The sequence below is a fragment of the Nematostella vectensis genome, chromosome 1 (assembly GCF_932526225.1).
Source record: "Nematostella vectensis chromosome 1, jaNemVect1.1, whole genome shotgun sequence".
NCBI classification, from domain to species: domain Eukaryota; kingdom Metazoa; phylum Cnidaria; class Anthozoa; order Actiniaria; family Edwardsiidae; genus Nematostella; species Nematostella vectensis.
The window spans coordinates 18,019,428-18,045,565 of NC_064034.1; the positions used below are offsets into that span (position 1 = coordinate 18,019,428).

The 26,138-nt window shown below is 40.6% G+C and overlaps 1 protein-coding gene and 1 long non-coding RNA gene across 9 annotated transcripts; one reads left to right on the forward strand and one right to left on the reverse strand.

The window, feature by feature from the left end:
• Window positions 1–149: 149 nt before the first annotated feature.
• On the forward strand, window positions 150–26,081 carry LOC5514421 (tumor protein 63). Of its 8 annotated transcripts, none has more exons than XM_032383979.2 (11): window positions 150–251; window positions 8,093–8,273; window positions 16,331–16,350; window positions 17,135–17,172; window positions 19,258–19,401; window positions 20,996–21,338; window positions 21,754–21,864; window positions 21,999–22,104; window positions 23,046–23,241; window positions 23,346–23,437; window positions 24,053–26,081. In XM_032383979.2, the coding sequence occupies exons 2-11, from the start codon at window positions 8,131–8,133 to the stop codon at window positions 24,150–24,152; spliced, it is 1,293 nt and encodes a 430-aa protein (XP_032239870.1). In that variant the 5' UTR covers window positions 150–251; window positions 8,093–8,130; the 3' UTR covers window positions 24,153–26,081. The 8 variants fall into 8 exon arrangements, with proteins under 8 accessions (XP_032239870.1, XP_032239871.1, XP_032239873.1 ...); XM_032383980.2 differs by lacking the exon at window positions 150–251 and adding an exon at window positions 2,607–2,692; XM_032383982.2 differs by lacking the exon at window positions 150–251 and adding an exon at window positions 7,170–7,280.
• On the reverse strand, window positions 14,834–19,341 carry LOC116619308. The gene is made up of 2 exons (XR_004296638.2): window positions 18,926–19,341; window positions 14,834–15,661 (listed from the first exon to the last, which is right to left on the reverse strand). It is a non-coding gene; the product is annotated as an uncharacterized LOC116619308 (long non-coding RNA).
• Window positions 26,082–26,138: the final 57 nt, after the last annotated feature.

Consider the following 26,138-nt stretch of genomic DNA (forward strand, 5'->3'; position numbering starts at 1 on the left):
TCGTTGCCGTGCTCACTGAGTCCCCTTTATGTTAACGGCGCGCGCTTCAATCGGAAATGCTTCTGTGGGTACACTATATGCAGGCTCCTACATGATACGGCCTGTTCTTTAAGAAACTACTTAAACAGGTTGTACTGACACAGTCGATAGGACTTTGCGCGTCGTTTCACTCTCAATCAAGATAAGAAAGCTCTGAAGTACACAGATAAAGCGACCTATCTTATCCCAAGCCAAGAAATCGTCATTATTTGGTAAGATGCTGGGGTACATGTGTTATAGCTACATGTGGACCTTGTTCACAAACTAGATCAAAGTCTCTATCAGCATTTTTAATCGAATCCTTTCTCCTGATTATAGAGTTTATAACATTCGATAGAGATAGCAAACTGTAACACAGGGGAGGCTCCCTTTATTGAAAAAAAATGATTTTTTATCTCTCCTGCCATTCTTTGTCTAGCAGCTCCCTAGTATTAAACTTTTTTGCACTACATCATTCAAAATATGAGCAGCAGTTGCGGTTTGTGCGGTAATTTCTTATTCGTAAAGAGACAGAAATATGGCGGTAAAAAGGAGTTGTAAGAATAAAGACTTCTGTGGAGTCGGACAACTTTCCTCGCCCGTATGTATTTTTTTTCACGACACCTGCAAAACGTCGATTCCAAAAAGCCTTCGCCAGGCTAACGTAACAATAGATTCGACGCACTGAGGACAAACCTCATTTCATTCTGGACTTTGCGCCAAATCTAAAAATGAAGAATGTTTTTTTTTTTTTGTTTCTTTGGGTATCGTTCCGTTGTAAAATGGAGGCATTGCATGTTGTGTACAACATTTGTTAAATCGTTGATCGACTCAAAACTTACTTTCTCTTCATCATAAGTTCTAGAAAAATACAGTGACGCAAAGAAGAGCGCGTCGAGTCAACAAAAACGTTATTTCTGTTTATCTAGCGCCCAATTCGTTTTGATGATTATACCATTCAAAATATTTTGCACGAAAAGCAGAACAGAGGAAACCTTTTCCTAATTTTCAATCATTTTGTCCTTTTCAAGCCAATAATAAAAAGAACTTCAAACCCAATACAACATGACAGTATTACAACATCCTGTATACTATAGTTCGTTATGCGCGTCTTCGAGATGCGGTGTATTGCGAACGCTTATAGGTTGCGTCCTTGAGTCGCGGTAAAAGTTGCTCCCACAACGTACGGGTCTCGAACTGCGGTGTTAGATGGCGTGTGCATAACAGTCGCATTTGTTTACCGCGGTAAAAATTTATATGCTTATTGGCCATTTGAGTTTATTGCGTTGACATAATTGCGGACTGATGGTCGCGTCTCCAAGTTGCGTTGGTGCATCGGTTGTGTCTATGAAGACGCGGTAAAAGGTTGCGCGCGTGTTAAAAGTCGCGTCTCTAAGCGCGGTTTCGTTGCGTATCGGTCGCATTCTCGAGGCCATGTTAAAAGTTGTGCGGTAATAGTCTCCAAAACACTTCGGCGTATCGGTCGCGTTCTGGAATCGTGAAAGAAAGTCGCACCCGTATTAGACTCGTATGTTAGTTGCTTGATTAACAACGAAAGCCAGTTGAATCGCTCTTACGACACAGGCTCCGGGGTGTACTCTTGTTCGGGATATCTCAGCCTACCCGTGTGCATGATGCAAGCACAAGATTGCTTTTCGCACGAGTTTCCAGTCATCATACGGTCATGTAATAAAGACTTCAAATAGCAGGAAATGGGAAAATACTGATGTAGGATAATCAACATTCCTGTGATCAAATAATCGGAACCGCCTCAAGGCACTCGATAGCACAACGCGATCAATATGCCAATTTGCGCGATCAATATGCCAATTTGCCAATTTACCAGTTTACCTTCATATAAATTGATAAACCTCTGGGCTTATTCAGATTCTTCTCTATTTTCTTATTCGATTTTTATTTTTAATCCTCAGTATAGGTAATGATAACAAAAGTATTCACTCTGTCTTGGTGTATGTTCCTTTGCTTATGAAGAATGGTAAAAAAAATCAGAACAGATTGAGCAAAAGTTATTTATAAGTATATTGGAAGAACTATTTTTATGGTGGGATTTTATTTCCTCTATCTCCACACAGTGATAGTCCCGCGGTGATTGTGTGATGCCATAGTGTGACGCATTGGAATCATTCTGAAATCGATAGTCACTATATCTGCACAATTTGATCTGGGAATACTAAGTAATTTCTCTAAGGAAAGCATAACGCCCGATTCTATACCAAACCTACAGACAATCATAGATCTAAGCTTGATGACTCAGATTTTAACTCAGACCTCTGTGCGCAGCGCGTGACAACAACCACACCCCAAACTGTTGAGACACAAAAACTCAAATCTCTCTCCAAAAAGAATCCAAATTCTTGTTGGCTTTGAAAACAAAATCGGATAATACGCATGATCTACTTGAGGAGACTTAGGACTAAGGAACTTCCCCGTGTTTTTCCATATTTTCACCTCTATTTTCACGTCGTTATATCAAGTGCTGAGTAGTTATGTATACATAGTTACGCTTGCGCAATAGCGCGCGCATTAAAGGGGGCAATATATAAGGAAGGTATCAGTTACGCCGGCGCACATATGACAAAGAACGACGAGTTAGCCAGAACAGGCTTCCGACTTCCAGTTCCAATCGCGACTCCACCAAGCCAGAGATTTAAGGGTAAGACAAGATCACTCATTTTTAACACAAAATAGCGCGCGTTATTGCTACTTCTGTGTTGTTCACTATACGAGTTTACATCTAGGCAGTGGAAGAATCGCATTTCCCCCGCGCGCTTATAGACAGATCAGCGTATATTTGTCGCTGATAAGATAACTGCGTGTGCTTGTCTGGAGATCGACCGCAAGCAGGTCGTACAATTTACAGTAAATATCCGCTTCCCACTGCGCTTAGCGCTTGGCTTTTGGGGTATGTATCCGGTAGCGATCTCCTTAATATTACGCGGGTCCCATAAATAAATACCTATGATCTGTATATACTACCCTTTGTTTGATTACGCCTTATAAAATTCCAATTATAATTTTGCGAAATTAGTTCAAATTTGTGATGTGAATATCCAAAAATGACACTGTTTTGTTTGAATCTCATAATCAAATTATAGATCAAATACAGTTCAACAAAGTCACAAAAGGGAACTGACTTTTGATTCCCGCATTTGTTATTCATTGCTGTATCGTGCTTCAATATCGGAACTCAATGATACAAGAGAACAAATCTCAGTTTTTCAGCAGCCGAGTGCATTCCGCCGAGAGCGTCGCTTGCTATTCTATCTGTAGAAGCTTTAGGGAGGTTAAACAAGGTTATATGAAGCGAATTCTTTTGGGGAGCGCGGAATACCACCCTGTGGATTCTGCTTCGCGATACGCAAACTCAAAATTTATAGAACAAACCTTGGCACGCGCTTGTCGCTGAATAGCGCACATCGCAACCCTACGCTAGATATCTATGCCATATCTATAGTGTCTTTATGTCTCTTGATCGTTAGGATAAACCATAAGGGGATGTGAGAGGAGAAATGTCTTTGGGATTAAGGATAGATGGATTTAGGTATGCGTAAAGCTGTGTTGATCGAAAGGAGTGCTTTTCGGTTATTTATTTGGATAACTTCTAAGAGGCTCTCAATAGCACGCGTTTGACTTCATTGACTGATTGCTTGTTAGGCTACGGATTCCGATCTTATGATTGCTTTTAGCATCTGATTCCAGTTGGGCTGCAGACGGAATTCCCTCATGGCCAACCCGAAACTTAGAGGCTACCATTGCATGATTCTGTTGAGCCCTATTCTATTGTTCTGAGATTTACTTTTGGCTGCCTATAGCGACTTAATGGCAAGTGTCGCCAGTACCCTTTCGTCAGCTTGTCTGAAGTTCAGCCACAAGTGTGGCTTAAATTAGAATTGTTTATCACGACTTGAGCTAACAACATCAGTGTCAACCTATGCTTTCCACAACTCTTTCTGAAACACCCGCCCCAAAATGTGTTCCCGGTAGAACCGGTAAAAAAAATGCCCCGTGATTTTCCCTTAGGGACTACCGAATTTCAAAAACATGCGTAGTGAATCGTCTTACGTCTGCATATTTCTCCCTACTGCGGTACAATTTATATTTCGCTTACTACAATTTATTGCACAAACAAATGAGGAATTCACCTTAAAGATTAAATCACGTATTTCACACGCATTTATTGCGTTGAAAGTAATTAATTTGTCGCCTATAGCTGACACTATCCTAACCATTCATACCATAATCCCTACCACAAGGGCACCAAACGAGAATAAAAATATTTAAAAGAAAAACCCTTCTTTAAGAATATGGTTCCCGTATGGGGAAAGCGAGTTAAAGGAGTAGGGGGAGGGATGTAATTAGATGGCTATATTTTCAGCCAGCTTTATCCACAAATCCCAAAGTTCAATGCAATTGATTAACAAGTAAAGTATCTATAACTGAAATATTATAGCCATTCATTGAGATGTTGTTTCCGCAATACTGATCTAGTCCCATTCGGGATGACTAAGGAACGCTAAGAATTCGGAGTAATCCCAAAGCGGAAGTGGACCCTTGAGAACTCGGTCAGCTGGTGTGTTCCCGCGAACCCATTAACCACAGCGGAGCCCCACAAGAATGTCTCATTCATTCCTTCATATCACTCCGTGACTTGTTGGGGCTATCTTTCGGAATCTCCCAGAGAGCCATTGAACGTCCTATGAGTTTTGTTTGGGTGCGATATACTGACCTCAGAGTGGTGTTTTAATTGGCGGCACGCGCCCCTCGCGAAAACTTGTCAGCATAACTTGTCATTGCCGGCAAAAATCTTACCACCAGTTCCGTCCGTGCGCGCGCGTAATCGGATGTTGTCTGAGAGAGTTGACAGTTTGACGTGTCTTCAGTTTAGTTAGGCAACACAGCGATCCCGTGATTGGACGAATAAAGCCAGCGGGGTGATGGTTGGAGCACATGAGATCACCTGGGTGTGGCTTTGATGGACAGAGGCAAAAATAACAATGCCTCGTGCACACGAAACACCACACGCAACTCAATCAAGATTTTTCGTAGGAGAAGAAACTCTAAAGCATGCATGCAAGAACCTGTTTAATAGTTATCATAGTATTGAAAACATACGCTCGGCCTCTGATCGTGACGCGCGTCATACTAAACACAAACTCTCAGTGGTTGTACGAGGAGGCTAAGCAGCAAGATACAATTTTCGGATACTTTTGCAGCACCTTTATCTACCATCCTTTGTTCTCAGTTCGCTTACTGCCCGTGTTTTTACGAAGCTAGTCCTGTTTTTATTGCACCTCGTTAGCCCGAGTAATAAAAAAAAACTTTGTACCTGTAGAATCCGCCCTAGGCGAGGCAGGAGCTAAATCCCCATAAAGCCCCCCTACTGCTCCCTAAAATCACGGATCATAACAAGTTCGCGGTAACTCATTAAGCCTGGTTCCCATATGGCTGCTTCTGTCGTATTTGTCGTATGAATTTGCCCACCGACTGCGCAGCCACAACTCAATGCGACTCATACAACTACTGGTTTCCATATGTCGTATCAGTCGCTCCTACTTTATCTGTTTACGCGCCATTTATGAGAAACATGGCGGCAAAAAATGAACGAGAAAGGTATTTTGGCTTGTTATCTACTTTAACGGGCTGTTCAACAAAGGAGAAGGGACAGAAGAGAACGCAGAACACGCAGATTTCGGGTACGAGCAATATACCGAAGAAGAGAGGAGCTCAGGCTGTTTATGTCCTTGTATTTTCGTTCCGCCTCATCGTACAGGAGAGATTCGTGGCGAGCATCAGCAAAATACTGCGACATTTCGCAGGAATTGCTTGAAATTTGCGACCAGCGCGGAATGCGCGAGCACTTGCAAACAAGAAGTTCTGGACGACATACGGAGTCCCATGTAGTTAAAACTGGATCAACAATCAAAACGTCAAACTAAGAGAAATAAAAGAAGGAAAACGATACATCAAAGCTACCTGACCTAGACCACTAAGAAATACTGTACTCGGTATTCTCTCTGCTGATGCTATTCAGTCACTTGTTTTGTGGCCAAATGAATCAGTGGATTGTTTAGGTGTCAATCAAGCTGGCTTGGGCTCCACCCACTATTGCAGTTAAATCCACAGTCGTGATAAATCGTGTGTAAGTTCTAAACGCCTGGCTCTGTTCCAATTTATCATTTTATCACCCCACATGCCTATTTCGACCTATTCTCTAGAAGAATTACTTTGCTTAAAAGGATATATATCGATACTGAATTTCTCAAATCAAGGGCCTTTGGCTCGGTAGGTCGTAGCAAAATCCAACGAATCACGGAAGACAAATATAAATCTGCACCCCGAACCCAGCGGATTCGTAAATGAGACAACGCCAGTGCGTATTTTGTTTAATCCATAATATGCTTAGATTCTTATACCGAGCAATAAACCGCGTGTTCAGCCATCGCAAACTCTCACGGTGGATTTTTCTCATGCGATTATCATTGTTTGTTCATTTCAAAGAAGTTTGTATCGAAAACACGGGGCTAGTGATAACGCCGGGCAAAACAAACAAATAATATTCCGGCTTATCAAAATGGTGCATCGCTTAACTTTGCTGTTGTTGTAAAGTATTAAGAGATTAGGGTACATATAAGGTTGCCCTAATTCAAACGTCAAATTGACAAAGTGCGACCACACACCGTAACCGATGCGAGCTTCTCTGAGTGTGATTGAGTTGCCGAAGCAAGGCGTCACCTCCCAAAATAGCTTATATGTTCAAAGTGCAAACATTCTTTAAGTGAAAATTCCAAGAAAGAAACCAAAGAACTTAGAATGTGCTTTTTGGCAAAACTCTACAAAAATAAAAGTGAAAGTATGAACATATGCATATTTCTGTTCTTCCAACTTTGTTTTTTTTTTCCTTTACAGGCCAAGTTTACTTCGGTGGTTAGATTTAGTGAAAGCATAACTTCACGTGTATGAGAAGGTTATTTTAGGCATGCTAGAACTTTACACCACCCCTCTCTATAGTGAATTTTATGACGAGAAAGTTATTTTGGGGAATCCCCTACCACACATTCCTATAGCCGCTGATTGGCTTCCGTATACCACGTGACAAATTCTTGATTTCTATTGGCTAGATTTGATTTCCAATTGTTTTGATTGGCTTTCATCAGTCAAAAATCAACAGAGGTCATCCATTTCTGATGGAGCCCTCGTGGCCGAAAAACTTCCGATAAAGACCTTTTGCGGCGCGCGAATCGGTGAGTTTACGCCTATTTCCTGCGGGATAGGAAACATTTTTTAATGGGGGGCAATATGTTTAATAATTAGAGTCAGATTTTGGGGATTTTGAACGTGGTTTAAAGAGAGAAAATTGAAAGCACAATCACCCACACAAGAAAACGTCGCGTTACGTTTGATTGTACTTTAACTCAATTTTTGTCACTTCTACTTGTAATGCACTCAATTTATACCTAGAGCATGTCCCATTATTTATTCAACTCTGTGTAACTTATGTGTCTCTTTTTGTTCTTTTGCACGTTTGTAATTGCACGACCTTGCATTCGGCACACAACTGGAAAATGTCTCTGCTAAACACACCGATCGGTTGAATGAAACGTCAATGACAATAGCTGCTTATTTCTAACGTTTGAATGAGCTTCTTATTCATGGTTCTCTAATTCTATTATTGAGCAAAGTTCGTCGCTAGCGAGATAATTTATTTAATCCATCTTTCGTCGTATTTTAGGTTGTTTATACTTTGAATGTTTATGTATTCTAAAGTCTGAACTCGTGGCTATAGCGAGAACCGCCAAACGGATATTTGCGTTGTTTTAGCTTCCGTCGATGAAATAAAACCTCTAGCGCTTACCTAACCAAAGGTATTTACCGTAAACTTCCTAAACCTCAGTTCATAAACGTCGGCGTTAAGATTTGTGACCGAGAGAAGGAAATTTACGATCAAATTTCAGACACACAGGTCTGATTTGTACACGCATGATTGAGTTAAAGAAATCGAGTGATCAGGAATAGTTAGATGAATAAATAAGTATTTATTTTGGTTTGATTTCAGAAGCGTGACTGCCGTCCAGTCGCATTGTTCTTATCTCCATGACAAGCTGCAGTCGAATTAGCCGACGTGGAGCAGTGATGGCGACGACCGAGGAAGGAAATTTAGAAGCAACCATCGGAATAAGGGACAACAAACAGTTTAACAGTCTATTGGAGGACGTCCGGGGTACTAGCCGAAGCTGGTCAGTGTACATTGAGTAAACTGGTTTCTATCTCGATTTTTAATCGTTTGATCAACCAGCGTAACATATATTTCACTTTTAAAAGTTTGATGAATGTATTAGTGATGTTTAGTGCTTTTGCGCTCCCGGTCTTTTTGCGGGAGAATTTTCGTCCTTGCGATGTTTTCATAAAGAAAGATGAAACTATAGCGGGCTTTTAACTGCAACCCTCATGGCTCAACGATTACGAAAAGGCTTATTATGTTTAGGGGGATAAACAATCGTTGTTTAGAAAAGCCCGGGTGTTCGACGTGAACTTGTTTTCGCAGGGTTCGTAAATTATCCTTTGTACGAAAAACAAAACACACGCGCGCTCGTGATCTCGAGTGCAAATTCCGATGGATGAGTGGCTTGTGCGGAATATAAACAGCATGGAAAAGTTTGATGATCCTTTAGCTTAACATCACTCAGTTCCGTGCTGTGTGAAACTGTGCTGGATTTAGAGAGTCTTACTACTAATCTACACAATCATCAAAAACTTGCCTTTATTGAGAAAAGACTATTTATTTCTGCTCATATAGAAGATTAGCAAAGGAAATTGAATTAAGGTGAGATTTGAAATCAATAAGTGAGCAAATACCGTGGAATTTCTTAGCTAAAATTCTTAACTCCCTGGGTTTTGGATTGTGTGCTGATATTATCTAGGATCTGTTTGATATTATTTGGTAATTCCATAAGAACTTATATATCTGGTCAGGCTGTATTATCCCGTGCTATTAATGTTCTCTGCGGAAATTGTAACTTAATCAACCGATATTAGACTGTTCTCACCCAATCCCCATGACTAAAGTGGTATTAACGCTTCTATAAGGTCTTTTGAATACTAAAATTTCAGTTACTATTGTAATTAACTTCATCTTAATCCTGATTTGGGGGTGAACACGTGTGTTTTGGATACTGTACCTCCCATTACTTTTGGTAATTGTCAGATTGAAGCATGCTAGTTTGTTTCCTTTACATGCACCCATTCACACCCATCGATAAAGATTATTCTTTCTGTTTTATCAGATTTTTTATTCCATGAAAATGTAGGTACTTCTCTTGCAGTAAACATTTATATCACTAATAATGTGGTCACACAATGGTCTTTTGTAAAATTATTTATTATACAAGAGGCAAGCAAGTTCCTTTTCATTCAATGGCAGGACTATAGCAAGCAGTGCATTCATATTTGAAACATTCAGGGGTTCTCCCACTGTATACACACAGATACAGGAGCAGATCTAGCTTTTCCCTAAAAGGGGGGTTTTGCTCATTGACAAAGGGGGAGGGGGCAATTTTTTGTTACATATGGCTTTCTGGCAGCACAAAGGAGGGGCTTAAACCCCCTAGACCCTCCCCATAGATCTGTATTGAGATACTGAGATACTGACTGTAAAAGGTTGTCCCTCTGTAATGCACCATCAATAAAGAAGATAGACACTTTGAAACAACTAGATGTTGAGAGAAAAAAAATCTCTTTTAGTTAGGAATGCTGGCTGCAATCAAGAAATAGTAGGTGACAAGAAACCATTAAAAACATGAGATTTCTAAAAATTTATTGACTAGGAGATCTAGTTAGAGCACTTTTCACTTTAAGATTACAGTACAGTTTTGTGACCTGGTCATGGAAAAATAATCATTATACATGCACATTTTTATCCAAACTATACAAACAAGGTATCAAATTATTCAGTTGCGATTCCATCTCCTTACACTGCCCTGATTTAGTCAAATCCTTAGATTTTATTGTGGGCAGTAAAAGATTAGCATTTCATGTGCCAGCTTCAGCTAAACACTGTGCGGAAGAGTTATGTATATGGAATTCCAGAGTTCCTGATATGAATCTGGTCCTTCTCTTTTCTCTGTATCATTTCCGTATATTTGACAAGGTTGTTCCATGTGATGATAGTTTTATCTTCTGCTGCATACTCATCTGTTCAATATTTTGTTGACTTTCAAGTAATGTGGCCATTGTGGAGCTGAATGAGGACTTGATGGAGTGTTTTCATTCAACAGTTTTCTAGTTATGAAAGTTGTTTTTAAACAAATAGGCTTCAGGAGTGCTAAGACACACATCAAGAGCATCAACTGAGTCAGGCCCCTACATGCAATTTTTCCAAAAGCAAATTTGTCTGTTTTTTTTTTTTTTTTTTAACAGGAGAACAGAAATAAATATCACATTTTGATGGTGATGGTATTGTTCTAGAATAATTCAATAAAGTATATTGATTAGTCATGCAGAAGGTGGTAACATAGACTAAGGGACTGCCGACATGTATGTGTTCACATTGAATTTTCAATTTTTTCAAATTTTGAATGCACTAGGCATAATTGTCAAATGGCCCCATGCCCATAAATTGAGATGCAATAGCTTAGTAAAAGACTTGATGACTAGATGACAGCTCTATTAAAAGTCACCAGAAAAGAGATGTGCTGGATGGCAGTTAAAATTCAGGAATAGTGCAAATGTGTGTGTGGTTTTTTTTATTGCTACAGTATCTCTTAGGTTCAATAATTTGCTTCATTGTCCCCTTATGTATCTCTCAGGGATAAGAATTGCTGTTGACCACACCCAAAGTGCTCTGCATTAGGGCTAAAATTAATTTTGCCGACTATCACCCCCGTTTCTAAGGGAGTCCCCCCTGTCGGCTTTTAGGTTAGTTTCAAGGGTTAGTATCCGAAGCCTTTTCTCTAAGACTAGCTATTCTACAGCTAATATTTCAGCAGCTTAGCCAGGGCGTCAGGGCCCCCTCTACCAGCAGCCAAAAATACAGTAAATGTATTAAAAATTACTTTAATACAGGAGAAAATGTCTAATATGGGCCTTTTTGGGCCCCCTCCTGTTAAAAATCCTGGCTGTGCCCCTGCTTTTGGTTAAGTGTTGAGTGTATGTTCCCGAGACATAAATTGTTAACTATGTACCCTAAGGCCTTTCTCTACATGCTCCCAGATAGCGCCCGCAAAGTACGTTGGATCCTCGAGAATTTTTCTCTACAGCTCCACGGATATTTCCCTGCTAGCAGAGGCCTCTTTTATCTGTATTTCGCTGGGCTGGCTAGCAGGGAACACTGGTATTATCTGCTTTTTAGTAAGTGTTGTTGAGTGGTTGTACGCGAAAAGATAGCCTCAAAGACAAAAGTCGTCCTAAGTGCTAAGACTAAAGAAAGGATTCTACCAATTCGTAACAATTAGGGATTAGTTCAGCCAGCGGTAATGCGAGCAATAAGTAGGCTCTCTGTATCCCGTATATTTCTATTGTTTCTATAGAAACTGCCTTTCATCACAGGAAGTCTGATGAATCGTTTCAGTTTTGACTCAGTATAGTAACAGTATCAATAAATTCCCGCCATACTTAAGTTCTCACACCGGAAGTAATACCGCGACCTCAGTAACGTTATATAGTAGAATCTAATTTATTAATTAAAGAAACAATTCTATGTTTTAATATCGCACAGTGACGTCGCAACATACAAAAAAAGTTAAAATTCTGGCGATTTACAATGCATGACTAGGCCGCCAGTTGTCGCAGATAATTCAAGCATTTGTTTGATTTGTGTGAAAACGGACTAAATTCTTAAAGCTTTGCCTTCATTGATTGTTTAAAAGACTAAGGAAACATTTGGATATGTTTGACAAAAATTTGATCGCAAAAGTTTGGCACACGTACGTACGTTAAAAACATGTTGAAGTTTTTGTTTTGTAGCGACAGTTTGGCTTTCTGTTCAATGATTTTACTGTGATTGCAAAGAAACACGTGATTTGTGAATAAACGGCGCCTTCAAACAAATCTCGCAGCTTTATCGCGAGATATTGAAAAGATGCATCGGCTTATAATCGTTGTTATGCCTGATAAAAGTCAATAGCACTTTCATTAAACAGTACATAACATGAATTGTTAACAAGAATTTACAGATTCTAATTCTACATTTGTCTCTGGCATCGTTTTCGTGTGGCCCCGTTGCCATTTCTCGCCCTATTCTTGTTTGTTTGTTAACTCTACAAGAGGTAGCTAGATATTAACAGTCTTCCACTCTAGATAATAAAATTAGGACGCATTATACTATGCTTAGGGCTGGTAATATTTCTGCATTGAAGACTTAGTTATCAAATCGCTGATTGATGGTAGTCAGTAGAGTCCGTGTATCCAAACGACCAAAAGCTCAAGAATAGTGCTTATTGTTAACCATACTTAAAGCGTAGCCTTAGAGTTACTTCAACTATATCAACCGTTTTAGTTTTGTTCGGGAGTTTGCAAGCAAGCACGTGGTTTCGGTTTGCAACAATTTGTTTGTCTCACGCAGATCGACCTTGCGCTTTGATAGGTCAAGTGTAAACAGTCCTGTGGTCGAGTTTTCATCTATTGTGCTCCCTCTGAACAATACTTGGCAAGTCTTACGGTCAAATGAGTGGCTCTTTCAACTCTACACACTCTGTAAATAAGCTCATACAGTTTCGCAAAGCACACAATGAGAACACCGCAAAGTAAGGGGTTACCTTACGACCACGAAATGCAGGATGTGCGATCGGAAATGTTCATCGAGTGCAGGTATTTTTGCGTATTCTGATAACATTTTTACGGCTATATTATCGACGTAGCATGTCCATTTTACAGATGAATAGATATCTCGTCTTGCCTAAGTTGCCTTCTTGCTCTTACCAAAAACGAGGGAAACAAGGTTTGAAAAGTAGTCCACAGTTGCTTTTTGGAAAGGCGTTCCTAGCGCTGTAAGAATACAGTTAGGGGCTTGTTTGTTTGTACGGTTTGGACAATGCGGTTTAAAACTGATTACTCAGCAAATTTAGCAATCATGTTCTTGGATTTGAATGACAGCACATCGACCGCAAATGTTTTTTTTTACTTGCTTAGTCTCTCGATGATATCTCAAAGATCATTCGTTCTTCTGTGACGCCGAACAAAAGCGATGCCGAACATGAAAAATCGTACAAAAACACTTTGGCATTGGTTGTTGTGACTGGGATTAATGCCTCTAGACGCCTTTTGCGATTTTTCGGTCGCATCTTGGGATCAACGTTCAAGTACTTGTTTAGGTGATGACACGCGAGCTCTCCTCCGGTGCTTATAAACCTATCTCCAGGGGCCACCCTGTACCTCGTCAGCCCTTCCTCGACCCCGAAACTCCTTTCCCTCACTCCATCCTCGCTGCTCTAGCCAAGATATTCCCTTCAAAGAGCAATACATGACGTGTTCTGGGTAGTGTTTTGAAAGTGCTCCCCTTATTAACGCGCACAATTGTCAATTTAAAGCTCGAAACAATAACTACAAGGTCAAAAGATCAATCAAAGCTGGCACTATCCCCCCATTATTTTCTTTGCGCTGGCGCTTTTGATTTCTGATGTGATGGAAGCGTTGATCGAGTTTCTGTTAATGTACTCAGAATAGTATAGGGTTATAAAACCAGGCATACTGCAAAGAAATCCCTTCCATCGGGGGTCCTTTAAGGTAGCTTGTTTACAGACCTCCGTAATTCTTGGCTTATCACCGAAGTTTGTATATATATTTTGTGCAGGTGTACATTTTTCTCTTATCACCCAAATATTGTTTATTTTTGTACAGTTCAATTCGTCGCCTCCAAGTCTCTTGAGATAAACTCTTTATCTTTCTAAAGTAATCTCTGATTTGTTGTTTGATTACTGTATCACATTCTTCCATTTATCTCGAATTTGTTGCTAGCATGTATCTTTTTACATGTATCTCCCATTTTCTTGGGTGGTCTGAAGAATACAAGGGCCCTTCGTCTTGGGGTCAAACTGTCTAATTTTCTTTCCGGAAATGAGTTTGTTATAGATGGTTTGCCCGCCGAATTAAAAAAAACGTCGCAAAACAATATAAACCTCTCTTGGTGCAGAGAGCGTATATGTACGGTGTGCCTGTGCCGTTTTAGTCCATCACTTTTGTTCTTATCAAGTTTCTCATGTTGCTTATAGACACAAGACGAGAATTTTCGGTCCCGCGCAAGCATGTTCTAAAATGTATTTACGCTTTCACGAAGAAACGCCTCGATTCAGAGGAAAAAATTTATATGCATAAGCGCATTCCCCGAATAAGCGCCTCTTCTGGGACATGTGAAAAATAAAAATCGCCCCGATGCTTATTCGAGCAGTAGCGGTATTGTCGGTGAAGTTTTACTGTACTTTTAGTAAAGTGACTTGTACAAAACAGACATACTATAAGTAAAAGAACAAAGAAAAGAAAAAAAACAATTCCTTACGGAACCCGGGAAGTGACATTTAAAAAACCTACTGCAATTTTATTTCGTGTGGTATACTTTTCGCGTCGTGAGGACTAGTTTTCAATTTTGCGTGTCTTTTTTTTTTCGTGAGTTTATTATTTTTTTTCGTGAGTTTTAATTTTTTTTCGTGAGTTTTATTTTTTTTCGTGAGTTTTTTTTGTGAGTTTTAATTATTTTTCGTGAGTTTTATTTTTTTCGTGAGTTTCATTTTTTTTCGTGAGTTTGTGAGCGGTTGTGAAAAGATAGAACCTGCGTGAGGGAATGTTAGATTTTTATGTTTCTCATTTAGATGTTGCATTCGTCGTACATGATTGGTGGCTCATTTCCGAGAAACTGACTACGCGCCAGTATTCTAAAAGAAAGAGGTCTAGTGATAAACAGAAAACCATATGTACGGGATTCTCGAAAGCCAATTTGACATTAATGAAAGATGTTGCGGGGATGCCTTTGTCGATGAAGCAGTGACAAATTCATTTGGTTACCTCAAAGAACATCGTAATCGTGACAACGTTACAGTTATGGAAGTATAACCATGTTACAGTTGGAAGGATACATATGTTTTTGACTCACGGTCAAAGTTGTTGTGTTGAGATCGCCATAGTGGGTCTTTGATTGTCGATAAACGAGGGCATTCTTATTGCCTGAACTATGTTTCAGTATATCATTTATGAAAAATACTAACCAGTTGAATTTAAGGTGGCCCGTGGGTAATTATTTCAGAAATGCAGCTTTGAAATAATTATCCGCGGGCCACGTTAAGGTAAGAACACTGTATCAAAAAAACGCTTTTCCTGGTACGTAGCGTTCTTCAATGTTTTGTTTTCTGAAAGATATGCAGCATTATTTTGTATGTTTGTGAGGTAAATAAAATCATAGCATACTTCCAAATTTAGTCGGATTTCTTGTGAGAGTGTTAACACTTTATTTTTATTTGCATGAATATTAAAAATCAGCAAGCGTAGTGAACCTACAAGGTATTGTTCTGGATTGAATCGTAATTAGAAAGTTTCACGTTCGCCGTCTGAACTCTTTATGAGCGCAGGTAAAAAGAGGTACCCTCAGGCTAGACCCAATTCAGGGAGGGTTGGGGGGTGGGGGTTGACAGCAGCCTACCACCTAGAATTAGAAAAAAATATATTAAAAATTCAAATACAAATTTTGAATATTTTGAATAGCTCTTAGTTATGAAACTAAATTCGACGAGAACCACATCAAACAATTCCCATCATTTTATCTAATGCTCTCAGATTTTACCCAGCACTTTTAGAAAAAAAAGTAAGGTGTTCAAAATCAGAGAGGGTGTGGGGTATCAGACGGTGACCGTCAACTCCTTCATCCAAATTGCAAGTGTTTTAATCTGCTCCCTAATATGCTTCGTTCCACACAAGAATTTTAAGAAACAAACGCTGCGTTTCCATGTAGTAACAACATTTATTTTAGTAAGAACAAAATCACGAAAAAAATAAAACTCACGAAAAATAATTAAAACTCACGAAAAAAAATAAAACTCACGAAAAAAAATTAAAACTCACGAAAAAAAATTAAACGCACGAAAAAAAAAAGACACGCAAAATTGAAAACTAGTCCTCACGACGCGAAAAGTATACCGCACGAAATAAAATTGCAGTAGGTTTTTCAAATGTCCCTTCCCGGGCTCCGTAATTCCTGCACAGTTGTTATCTCGCCATTTTTAGGCTATAACCATTGCATAGAAAAGTTTCTCTATGTGTTGCCTTGTGTAATCTGAATTTTTCTTTTGTCTTATTTTCCTTTTTCTTTCAACAGTTTCTTCAGCGGCGGAGGAGGTGAGTCGAATGACTTGTTTAACGATTTCCCATAATCTGGAACTTCCCCCTTTTTTAGAATTTAGCGTTCTTATAAAAAAAGGTCCTGTGATACGACACAGTGTCCGATCCTCCTTAGGGGAACGTTAGAGCCGCAAAAGACACCTTGAATAACGGCTTTCAAATGCATTCCTATTATCAAGCATCGGTCGACTCTATCCCCAAGACATGCAAAGATCATATAAAAGCTACTAGAAATACCCCATTTCCTTCACACCTTGAGCGTTTAAGTACAAACACTGCTCTACAAAAAAATAAAAACAAACAAATTGTTTAAATACGTTCTAATTAGTCACGCCAAAAATTCCTCGTTGGGATATAAAGTTGTGCACTCGTTGACCTCGTGACCCTATACGATGATGTCCCCGCTGTGGTCAAATATCATTTCCTAGCCCCGAGTGTTGTAGTCCTTTGTTTGGGTGCGAGGAATCGATCAGTGCCCTCGTTTCCTGTTCGAATCGGAAAGCTCCTGCGTTAACCAAGATGCGGCTTGTACTCAGCAAGGCCGATTACCTACTGCAAGGTAACTTGCTTCACTCTTGGGTCGCATTTGCGACCAATATTGGCATTTTTCCCAAGTTTATTTTACCGTCTGTCGTAAAGTGCCTACGTAGCAAGTTGAGGATGGAGTTACGGCGATGGAAAGTCCGCGATTAAAGCGCATTCTCTCCCCCCAAGATGGACACATCTAGTCTGGATGAATTTTCTGAAAAGGAACTAATTGACGATTTTCTTAATGTTGCAGGGGATAATTTCCAACCAGAGATGTTTCCTCAGTACCAGGTATGTTTTATGTCGCTTAACTTCCCGTTAAGCGCACAATCCTTCGCACAAACGTTTTGAAAACAGTTTGTACAATGTAAAAAGTATGTACTTAAAGTGTGTGGAATTAATTTTGAATGCCGCTGGATTTTCGCTGTTAACGTAGTCGAAAATTTCTGATGCAATTCGTCGACATAATGTATTCATTCAATCGTTCAACCTCGACGGGGAAAGTTTCTTTTATTCGACTTGATCCTTTGTCTTTCTTAGGTCTCTATAAAAGCATCACGGTTTTTTTTCAGGTAGGTTTTTAACGCCGAGAGCATACAACCAAAATTTAGGTTTTTTCACCCCGTGATCATCATGAAAAGTATCAATTTTCTTACAAAAGCCGCGAAATTGCATGCGATTTCCGCTTTTAGAAAGTCGTCTGACTAGTATTTTATAATCTAATTAGGCGATTTAAAGGTAACGTCACCAAGTTTAAAGGCCCCAGCAAATATAAATTGTGTTTTCACGTTGCAGGAACGCATTTTATCGAAATTGTAGAGCATGTATTTCCGTCCAAGCTAGTCCGTGATGGGAAAAGTCGTTCATTTTCGGCGCTGCGCACGCCACATGACATATGCGGGGGCGTCCATTGATAGAGGAACACATTTGCCACTACAAAAACTCAATGTGCAGCATTATAACAAACAGGACACAGGCCACGTTCTAGACAAACTGAAGGCCTAGTATTCCTTTCATAGGAGAATAGGCAAATGAAGTTTTCTATTGTTATTGTTTCATGTTAAAATAGAGCTGTTTATTTTCAAGAGAACTTTCAAAACAACTATCCTCTTTCAAAATATGACACTCAAAAGGCATTGTTTTGTTGAAGTTGAGATTTCGGGGACACTCGCGAGAGGAACGGGTAAAAATAGATTTAAATCTCGACTTTGTACCGTGGCTTAGTGTGCTGACTTTGACGGCAGCTTTTATGTTCAAATATATACAACGTACACTTCCTTAGCCAGGTGGAATTGCCAAAAATACAGAAGTACACCATGGTACGCATTAGAGGCGTACCATTCATTTGTGTACCAATATGACTCTCAACTCACATATATATTTGAAGTTTTCAGTACTGGTTTACAGAGAGTATGAGTCGTTCAAATTTTTATATGCTTGTTTGCGCCTGCGGTATGTTTGACGATGGAAATGATATCTAAACAACCTGAAAATAATAAAAAAAAAAACGCGTACAATCCACAGTGCTGCCATAACTGCTGCTCTGCTCACTGATACCTTACTATCCCTCTTTAAATTTTCCTCTTCTTGTCAAAGTCAGTGAACACCTTAAAAAGTTTGAGTTTTAATTTTTTTTTTTGTTCTCCTGAATTTTGAGTGCCCAAAAAATAGAGTTTAGAATATTTCTCGTTTCCCGAGGTTGTCGGCTTACAAGGAAGTTGAATGAACAGACACTTGCAATTAAACAATAGTTCTCAACTATTTGAAGAATGAGACGGTAACTGTCCGAATAATGAACGGCCGGAGTTGAATTTTTGTGCTATTCATTGTCTAAGGCTAACTTAAGTCTTTTCTAATGCAAATCATCCACGGCTCATAGAGGGTGTCTTTTAATTTAGATACTAAAACGTTGATCCAGAAGCACTTCGTTTAGTTCCAAGTCAACGAGGAAGTATAGTTGTCGCTAGAACCACTAAGTAACTGCAACATAACTCAGATTCCTCCATTCCCTACATCTGTAACTCAAGAAAGAAGTTCTACAAACCTGCACGACTCGTTACCGAAATGTCTTCACCTTTCATCCGTACCGTAACTCGGTAACTTGGCCCCTTTGCTAGCTTTCGTATCAAATTATTGAATTTAAAGCTTTATCGTTTATTATTTTGCTTGCTATTTTGCTTTTGCTTGCGGCCGTGTTTGAGTGCTGCTCTCTGTACCCGGCAACAGTAGAATCAGTGTTGCAGTTTTCCAGTCTAATGCGTTAGTGGGGGCTGTCTAGTACAGAGACACCAGTTCAGCGTCGGGCTGCGACTTTAGTGACTTTACGGCAAGCACAGTCTATCAATCTCGTCTTTACGTTTGCTGATGTATTTTCAGTACGAAAACCACGAGCTGCCGCAGTCTACGAGCCAACAGCCGGCATACCCGGGCAACATCCCTCCCGTATACACCCCGGTACCTAGCTCCGACCCGCACCACACCGTATCCCCGCAACCGGACCTACCACCACACTATAATCACGTGAGTAGAGTAGCATTACAGTGGCGTCACGCTAGGACCTAGTCACGCTTTCACATTCTGTTGCCGATCTCCAATAATCGCGTAAGTAAAGTAGCCTTATAGTCGCATCGCGCTAGTACAAAGTCACGCTTTGACATTTTGTTGCCGAATGACATTATCACGAGAAAAGAGCAGCGTTACAATCACTTCACGCAAGTACTCAGTCACGCTTTGACATCCAGCATACATGATCACGTTAGTGGCGTAGCGTTACAGTTGCGTTATGCAAGCGCGTGACAACATAGCGAGAAAACCTCTCAAACTAAAAGAATGGTAAAGGAAAGTCCGAAATGTACCGCTCATATAATCCAGAGACGCGTGCGTGTTGTCTTTCATCCTTACGCGCACTTTCGATTTAAACTTTCGCCCTGTGTTTTCCACGATGATCGGATTTCTAAGATAATCCTTTACGAACCTCACTTGAGAACATCCCGCTAACGAGGCGCTTTCGTGCTACCTAATTCCGCACCAGTTGTACAGAACACAAATGATTTACAAACTGGTAAGTTTATCTCCTAACGTTGTCGTAGGCTATATATATTTTTCAAAAAAACCGTTGTCAGTTAAAACGGCGAATGTCAAACGGTTAATGGCAGTTCCAAGATTAAAAGATGCTTTCGTAAAACAATGCTGTAAATAAACTCGAACGAGGCTAGAAGAATACATCGAAGGCTAAGTTTAGTGGATTATATTTTGTTGGTCTATAATATCCTGCATTTGCTAGAATGATAACAAAACCAATGTTAGAATTGTCATTTGCATGGATGTGAGTTTGACAGTGAGCAGTTATTTTTTTATAATTTACAAGCTGCGTATAGAAACTATGTAGATCGCTGAAACAGGAAATAATTATTTTTATAATGTGCCGGGTTCCCTGTGGATGTAATTTCTCCAACGCCATTTCAACTTGCTCATGCTAAGGCAGATTTGATGTCTCGCCCCAAGTAAAATCTTGGTTATTTAAATCGTACCAGTCCACAAATGATTGTTTGCTTTGGCCCCAATTATACAAACTTCAAACGCGGCGACCGTTGCAGTTTTATTACATTTTTTGCAAACGCTTTCTGTAGAATTAATCACAAACCCCTATTTGGGGTTTTGCTGAGTTTCCAGCTGCGTATTTCGCCACAAATTTGAAGCCTAGTGTAAGGTGTCATCCAATATCTTTCTTAACCGCGTTCTCAAGTTCTTGACGTTTTCATATTCATGGCGTGTGGTCTCATCTGATTCTTTATAAAGCCGCGTTCTCATGTGCTTGGCTTGTTGTATCATCTGGTGTCTTTCTAAAGCCACGTTCTCGTGAGTCTTGCGTTAGTTCCTTCCCGATATTTTTCTTTCTAAAGCCGCGTTCTCAAATACCTAACGTGAGTTAGATCTTTCTATAGCCGCGTTCTCATGTGCTTGGCTTGTACCATCTGGTGTCTTTCTAAAGCCGCGTTCTCATGTGCTTGGCTTGTTGTACAATCTGGTGTCTTTCTAAAGCCGCGTTCTCATGTGCTTGGCTGTACCATCTGGTGTATTTCTAAAGCCGCGTTCTCATGTCCCTGACCCACAGCGAAGCCCAGGCTTCCGAGAGGGCTCCATGTCCCCGATAGTGCAGCAGTACTCGGCCCACCTCCCTACCATCCCCAGCACAGCGGAGTACCCGGGCGAGCTAGGATTCTGCGTCTCCTTCGGTCCCCCTACCGAGTCAGCCTCAAAGTCAGCTACTTGGACGTACTCGGAGAAGTGCAAAAAACTGTACGTGAACCTGGCAAGCTTCTGCCCCATCAAGTTCAAGACAACCGTTAAGCCGCCCCCGGGGTCCTACCTGAGGGGCGTGGCAGTCTTCAAGGGGTCCACCAACTTGCACGATATCGTCAAGAGGTGTCCTAACCACATGGAGACGTCACAGGATGGTACGTACTCTGAGGACTCTTTTCTTTGACTATTTTACGGGGCTCAACGCTGCTGTAAATAGTCTTCAAGGATCACGGTTTTATCTGTTCTTTCTTGAGTTTTAGGCCCGATTCTTAAGTCGCGCTCTAGCCGTGCCAGATGTAATTGTTTGGATTCGGCACATGAATAGCTCGTGTTTGAATCAATTAGGTTCGGCACGGCAGAACTAATTTCGGCGCGACACGAAGCGCGGCTGCACCAGTCGTGTGCACGGCAAAAGCTCGACACCGATTCAATCGTCGAGCATATGATGTGCCGATTTAATACCATACTTTGTATGTGATTATTCTCCGTTTTGCCATGACTGTGTTACATGTAACACCAAAATTCGGGTACACGAGATAATAGACTCACTAACGTATCCTTCTATTTCAGGACAAGAGAAGATTAGTCATTTCATGAGGAGTAACAACCCCTCCGCACGCTATAACGTCTGCCCGGAGTCTGGTCGCCACTCCATACTTATCCCATACACCGGGCCCCAGGGTACGTTTGACTCGCCACTCCTCCATCCCACAAAAAGCAGCAAAAACAAGCAACTGTCGGGCGTGTAGCCTGCTTGTAGCTTCTTCTCACTTGAGATGTCTATCTTGTGATTCTAACATTTATGTTGTTATCAGTCGGCACAGAATTCGTGACGGAGATGTTCGCTTTCATGTGCTTCTCGAGTTGTCCTTCGGGACCAAGTCGGAGACCAGTCGAGATCATCTTCACACTGGAGAAAGAGTAAGTCAAACCCAGTGGGAAAAGCTAGAATAGGCGCCCAGGCGTTACACATACACCCGTAGCTTATTGGTAGCAGTCGATCTACCTTGCTTTAGTGGAAACTTTTTCGGGTCTTTTTACGCTTTATTTGCCTGACCCTAATTTTTAAAATCACGTCCTCAAACCGACCTATGACCCATGATTGGAATCACACGTGTAGAAGGTATTTAGATCGCATCTTCCTTGTGCGAATATTAACTTCTTTTAATACTCATGCGAAAAGAAACGTTTGCATCCGGCCTCCGTATAGGCACCACTTGATTTCCGAGTGGAGTTCGCCATGTGTTGAGGGCTTATCCCACGACCTCGTGACCCTGCTCGTCTAACTTTTACTTTCCCATGGGTATCTCTTTGGATTCCTTCAGAAAAATAAAATCCCTTGTGTAACATGGTATTTACATTTCGTGCTGTGAGAATACCCTTATAGTGCTCGACTTAGCGCTTATTTTTTCTTGAGTAGCGAAGGGCGCGCTAATTCGAGGAGGGGCAGTAAATTCTAACTTGAGCGCTATAAAAAATATGTATATGTCTTGATTTGAATTACTGTATTTAAACGAAATTCACGCTAAATCAATGATAATAAAAGTATTTTTTGGAGGAAAGGGGTGCTAATTCAAAGCAGGTGCATTTTGGAAGCTTGGCGCTAAAACGAGTATATTCATATTTTTATGATATCCCCCATAATTTCTTTTAACCTTAGGCTCAATTGCCTCAATTACCGCCTACTTTGCATGCGAACGAGATAAGGATTTTTCCAAGAAACGCAGGCGAGCGTATCAGTTAAAAAGGTCTCGAAGACATCGAGCAACCTCTGCAAGTTCCGGCTCCCGCGCGCCAGACAAAACAAGACCAACTCTTTCCCTGGGGGCTCACCCATGACAATTTCCTTTTGTCGCTCTTAGTGGCCAAACGCTTGGCAGACAGGTCGTGGAGATTCGTGTGTGTGCCTGTCCGGGCCGGGACCGGAAGTCGGACGAGAAGTTACTCCTCGGCGAAGCGAGCACCACGACAGGTGGAAAACGCAAGCGTGGGCCTGGTAAGGGGAGGCTGAAGAGACTTCGCGCCGGTTCCGATGACGAGGAGGAGCTGGTCATTACGGTGAGAGACCCATTACTTATTAGTTTGTCTGAGTAGTAAATCTCCTAACGTGTTTCTTGTGTTTCGCCCTGTCAGGGTAATAAGATTTTGTTTCTGTTCCTCAGACACGGGACCGTCGCGTGTATGACATACTCATGAGCATGAAGACTCAGCTTGAAGAGTCCTTTATTTACGGACAGGAGGCCGGTCAGTTCCAGTAAGGATTTATTCTCACGTTTGCGCTTTGTGCCGTGCTTGTTGATAGAACTTCGGAATAGAAACGTTTTCGGAAGCATTCTTAGATGGTCGCATTTGTGCTCTGTTGTCTGGAAGTACTTGGACTAATACCCTTGGTCGGTGCAGGAATTACTTTTCTTAGCTTCTATGGTCTTGACATTGGTTGGCAATAAAAACAAAAAAAAAATGTTGATTTGTAAATTATCGGCTCATTCATTCACCGACTTTGCATTACAAGATCTTTCTCATATCATTTGGAAAAGTGAGTTATATGTTAGAAAATTAAAAGCTAAATTCCCAATAATAAACTTAAATAATTAAATAACTGAATTTAGTGGCTAAGCTATTCGGTAGGATACAGGGTACCCCTCTTGTTTGGGCTTGTTCAATAAGCGTGATTCTATTTGAATGTCTAAGCAACCCCAAAACCTTCGAGGAGATCCTACACAGGGTACCCCTCTTGTCTGGGCTTGTTCAATAAGCGTCATTATATTTCTATGTTGCAGCAGCCCCAACACCTCCGAGGAGACCCTACACAGGGTACCCCTCTTGTATGGGCGTGTTCACTAACTGTGATTCTATTTGTATCTTTCAGCAGCCCCAACACCTCCGAGGAGGAGGAGATTGAGTCCGGAGCCAGCACCTCATCTCCCGTTGGGGTGATGTTCAAGCGGACAGGGCCATCTTCCATCTAGGCCACCGGACACTTGTCGTTGGATACCGGACACTGGTAATCCAACCTGTGCACTTAGACCCGGTAGTCACACGCGTTTGTTTGTAATTTGACTTAAATTGGGCTAAAGCACGCCATAATCAGTTAAACGATTTTTACAACTGACAGTATTATTTTATTCATTCATATTCTTAACCCTCCTTGCAAACCTCAAGATTATCCTACACTGTTTACCACTCTTTAACCCAATTTGAGTCACCGTGTAATATAGTATAGGCATTAGATCTCGCGTTGTGTAGGTCTCTTGTAATGTCCTGGTTCACGTTGTATTTTAAACGTTCACAGGCCTGGTTACACAGGCTTTTACAGTTGAGTTGATGCTTATTTGCTCTTTCCCAGAGCTTCATTACAGAGGCGAATTCCAAATATTTTCACAAAAAGAAGGATCTTTTGCCTAAATGACCTCTTGGGCAAGTAATAGCAGACTATTTCCGCTAGCAGGGGCGCTCTGTGGCGGCAGAGCTCACAGCTCGCAAATTTTATGCTTTCACTGCTTTGTTGTAGAAGCAATTCATGCAGCACGCCGCTGGCCTTCACAGCGTTACACCGTGAGGCTCTGCATGTGCCAAAAATGGCGCCATTTTTTCGCGCCCTGGATGCAATGGCTTTGAATAAGCATTTATAAATTGAATACAGGTGCTTGAATCCCTGTTGCCGTCATAGAAACCACGACTGGAGAGAATTTTTTCATACCCAGCCTCGTTTAATGACTCGACCCAGGTTTTTCCGCTCTTTTGAGCCGTGGCCGGTGACGTAACAGGGTTTCAAGTGTCCCAAGATTTCGCTTCTCTTTTGTAGAAGCACCAATATTGCTCTAATCAAATCATGGTTCTAGGGCTTAGGACCGCGATTGTCGTTAATTTAACTTATGATTCTAAAAATTAAATACGTTGATTTCTGACAGTTTGTATATTTATATCCATCCAAATACGATTTTTGATATAAACTCTTTATTAATACAACACAATGTTGCTTGTAAGTTGCTTTTACTATGACACTCTTTGCCTTTCTGTTCGTGTGTACTTCAAACTTTAAAAAGAGATACTATCGCCTGTATATTAATATTATGATGAGCATATGGCTCGCCACAAACTTCCAGTAACTGTCTCCGTGCATTTAGCCCAACGGTCCACTATGTCCATTAACTCTATTACTCTATTACTTTCCCATATGATGGATCGGTAGATCTCATTTTAAATCTCCATGTTGAGATAGCTTTTCGAGTCCTTTGTTCCCTATGCATTGTCTTTCTTGTTCCATATCATTCTGTTTAATAGTCTTAGCTTTGTCACATGGATTATCTACGGGTTTCCTGTGGTGTTTCGGGTTCCCTGTGGTCGATTATGCGACCTCACCTGCCCCAGCTCCTCTCTCATAGCCAACCACAGGATTCTCAAAAGAACCACAAGGTATCGGGTGCTGTAAACTGAATTTTTTGGCGCTTCTTTATTTTAGAGGATGTAAAGCAAAAGATATAACGACTGATAAGTCAGACTCTACTGACTAATAAACGAGTTGCAACTCTGGTAAACAGGGTAAAAGTCACATTAACCATTTCAACATTTTTAATAGGTTAATTAAGCTCATGGATATAGCTGTCGGATGAAAAAAAATTGGGTTGGAAATTGGTTTGTTAAAAGTTTTTTGCAAACATTTTTATATTTATCAATCAAAATTGCTTTTTTCCCAATTTTTCATATTTTTTACTTTGTATTTTTCTATTTGGGTCAGGCTAGCATCAGTTTTTTTTCTTGTTACCAAAGTTACAATTCGTTGTTTTTAATAAAATGATTTGACGTAATTTTATTGAGATGGACTTGACATTCTGTGGCAGGTTCTGACCCAGGCCTCCAAGACCAAATGCTATTAAATGCTGGATGTTGTTACTAAACTTGTTGTTTGTATCTTGTTTTTGCTCCTGTGTTTATTGTGTGGGAGGCTTAAATAA

Excerpts from the sequence above, each read along its gene's own strand:
- LOC5514421 (XM_032383979.2), top strand. The coding sequence starts at position 8,131 with ATGACAAGCTGCAGTCGAATTAGCCGACGTGGAGCAGTGATGGCGACG. Across the intron at positions 17,173-19,257 it reads AGATGTTTCCTCAGTACCAG|TACGAAAACCACGAGCTGCC; the intron begins GTATGTTTTATG and ends ATGTATTTTCAG. Across the intron at positions 19,402-20,995 it reads TACCACCACACTATAATCAC|CGAAGCCCAGGCTTCCGAGA; the intron begins GTGAGTAGAGTA and ends CCTGACCCACAG.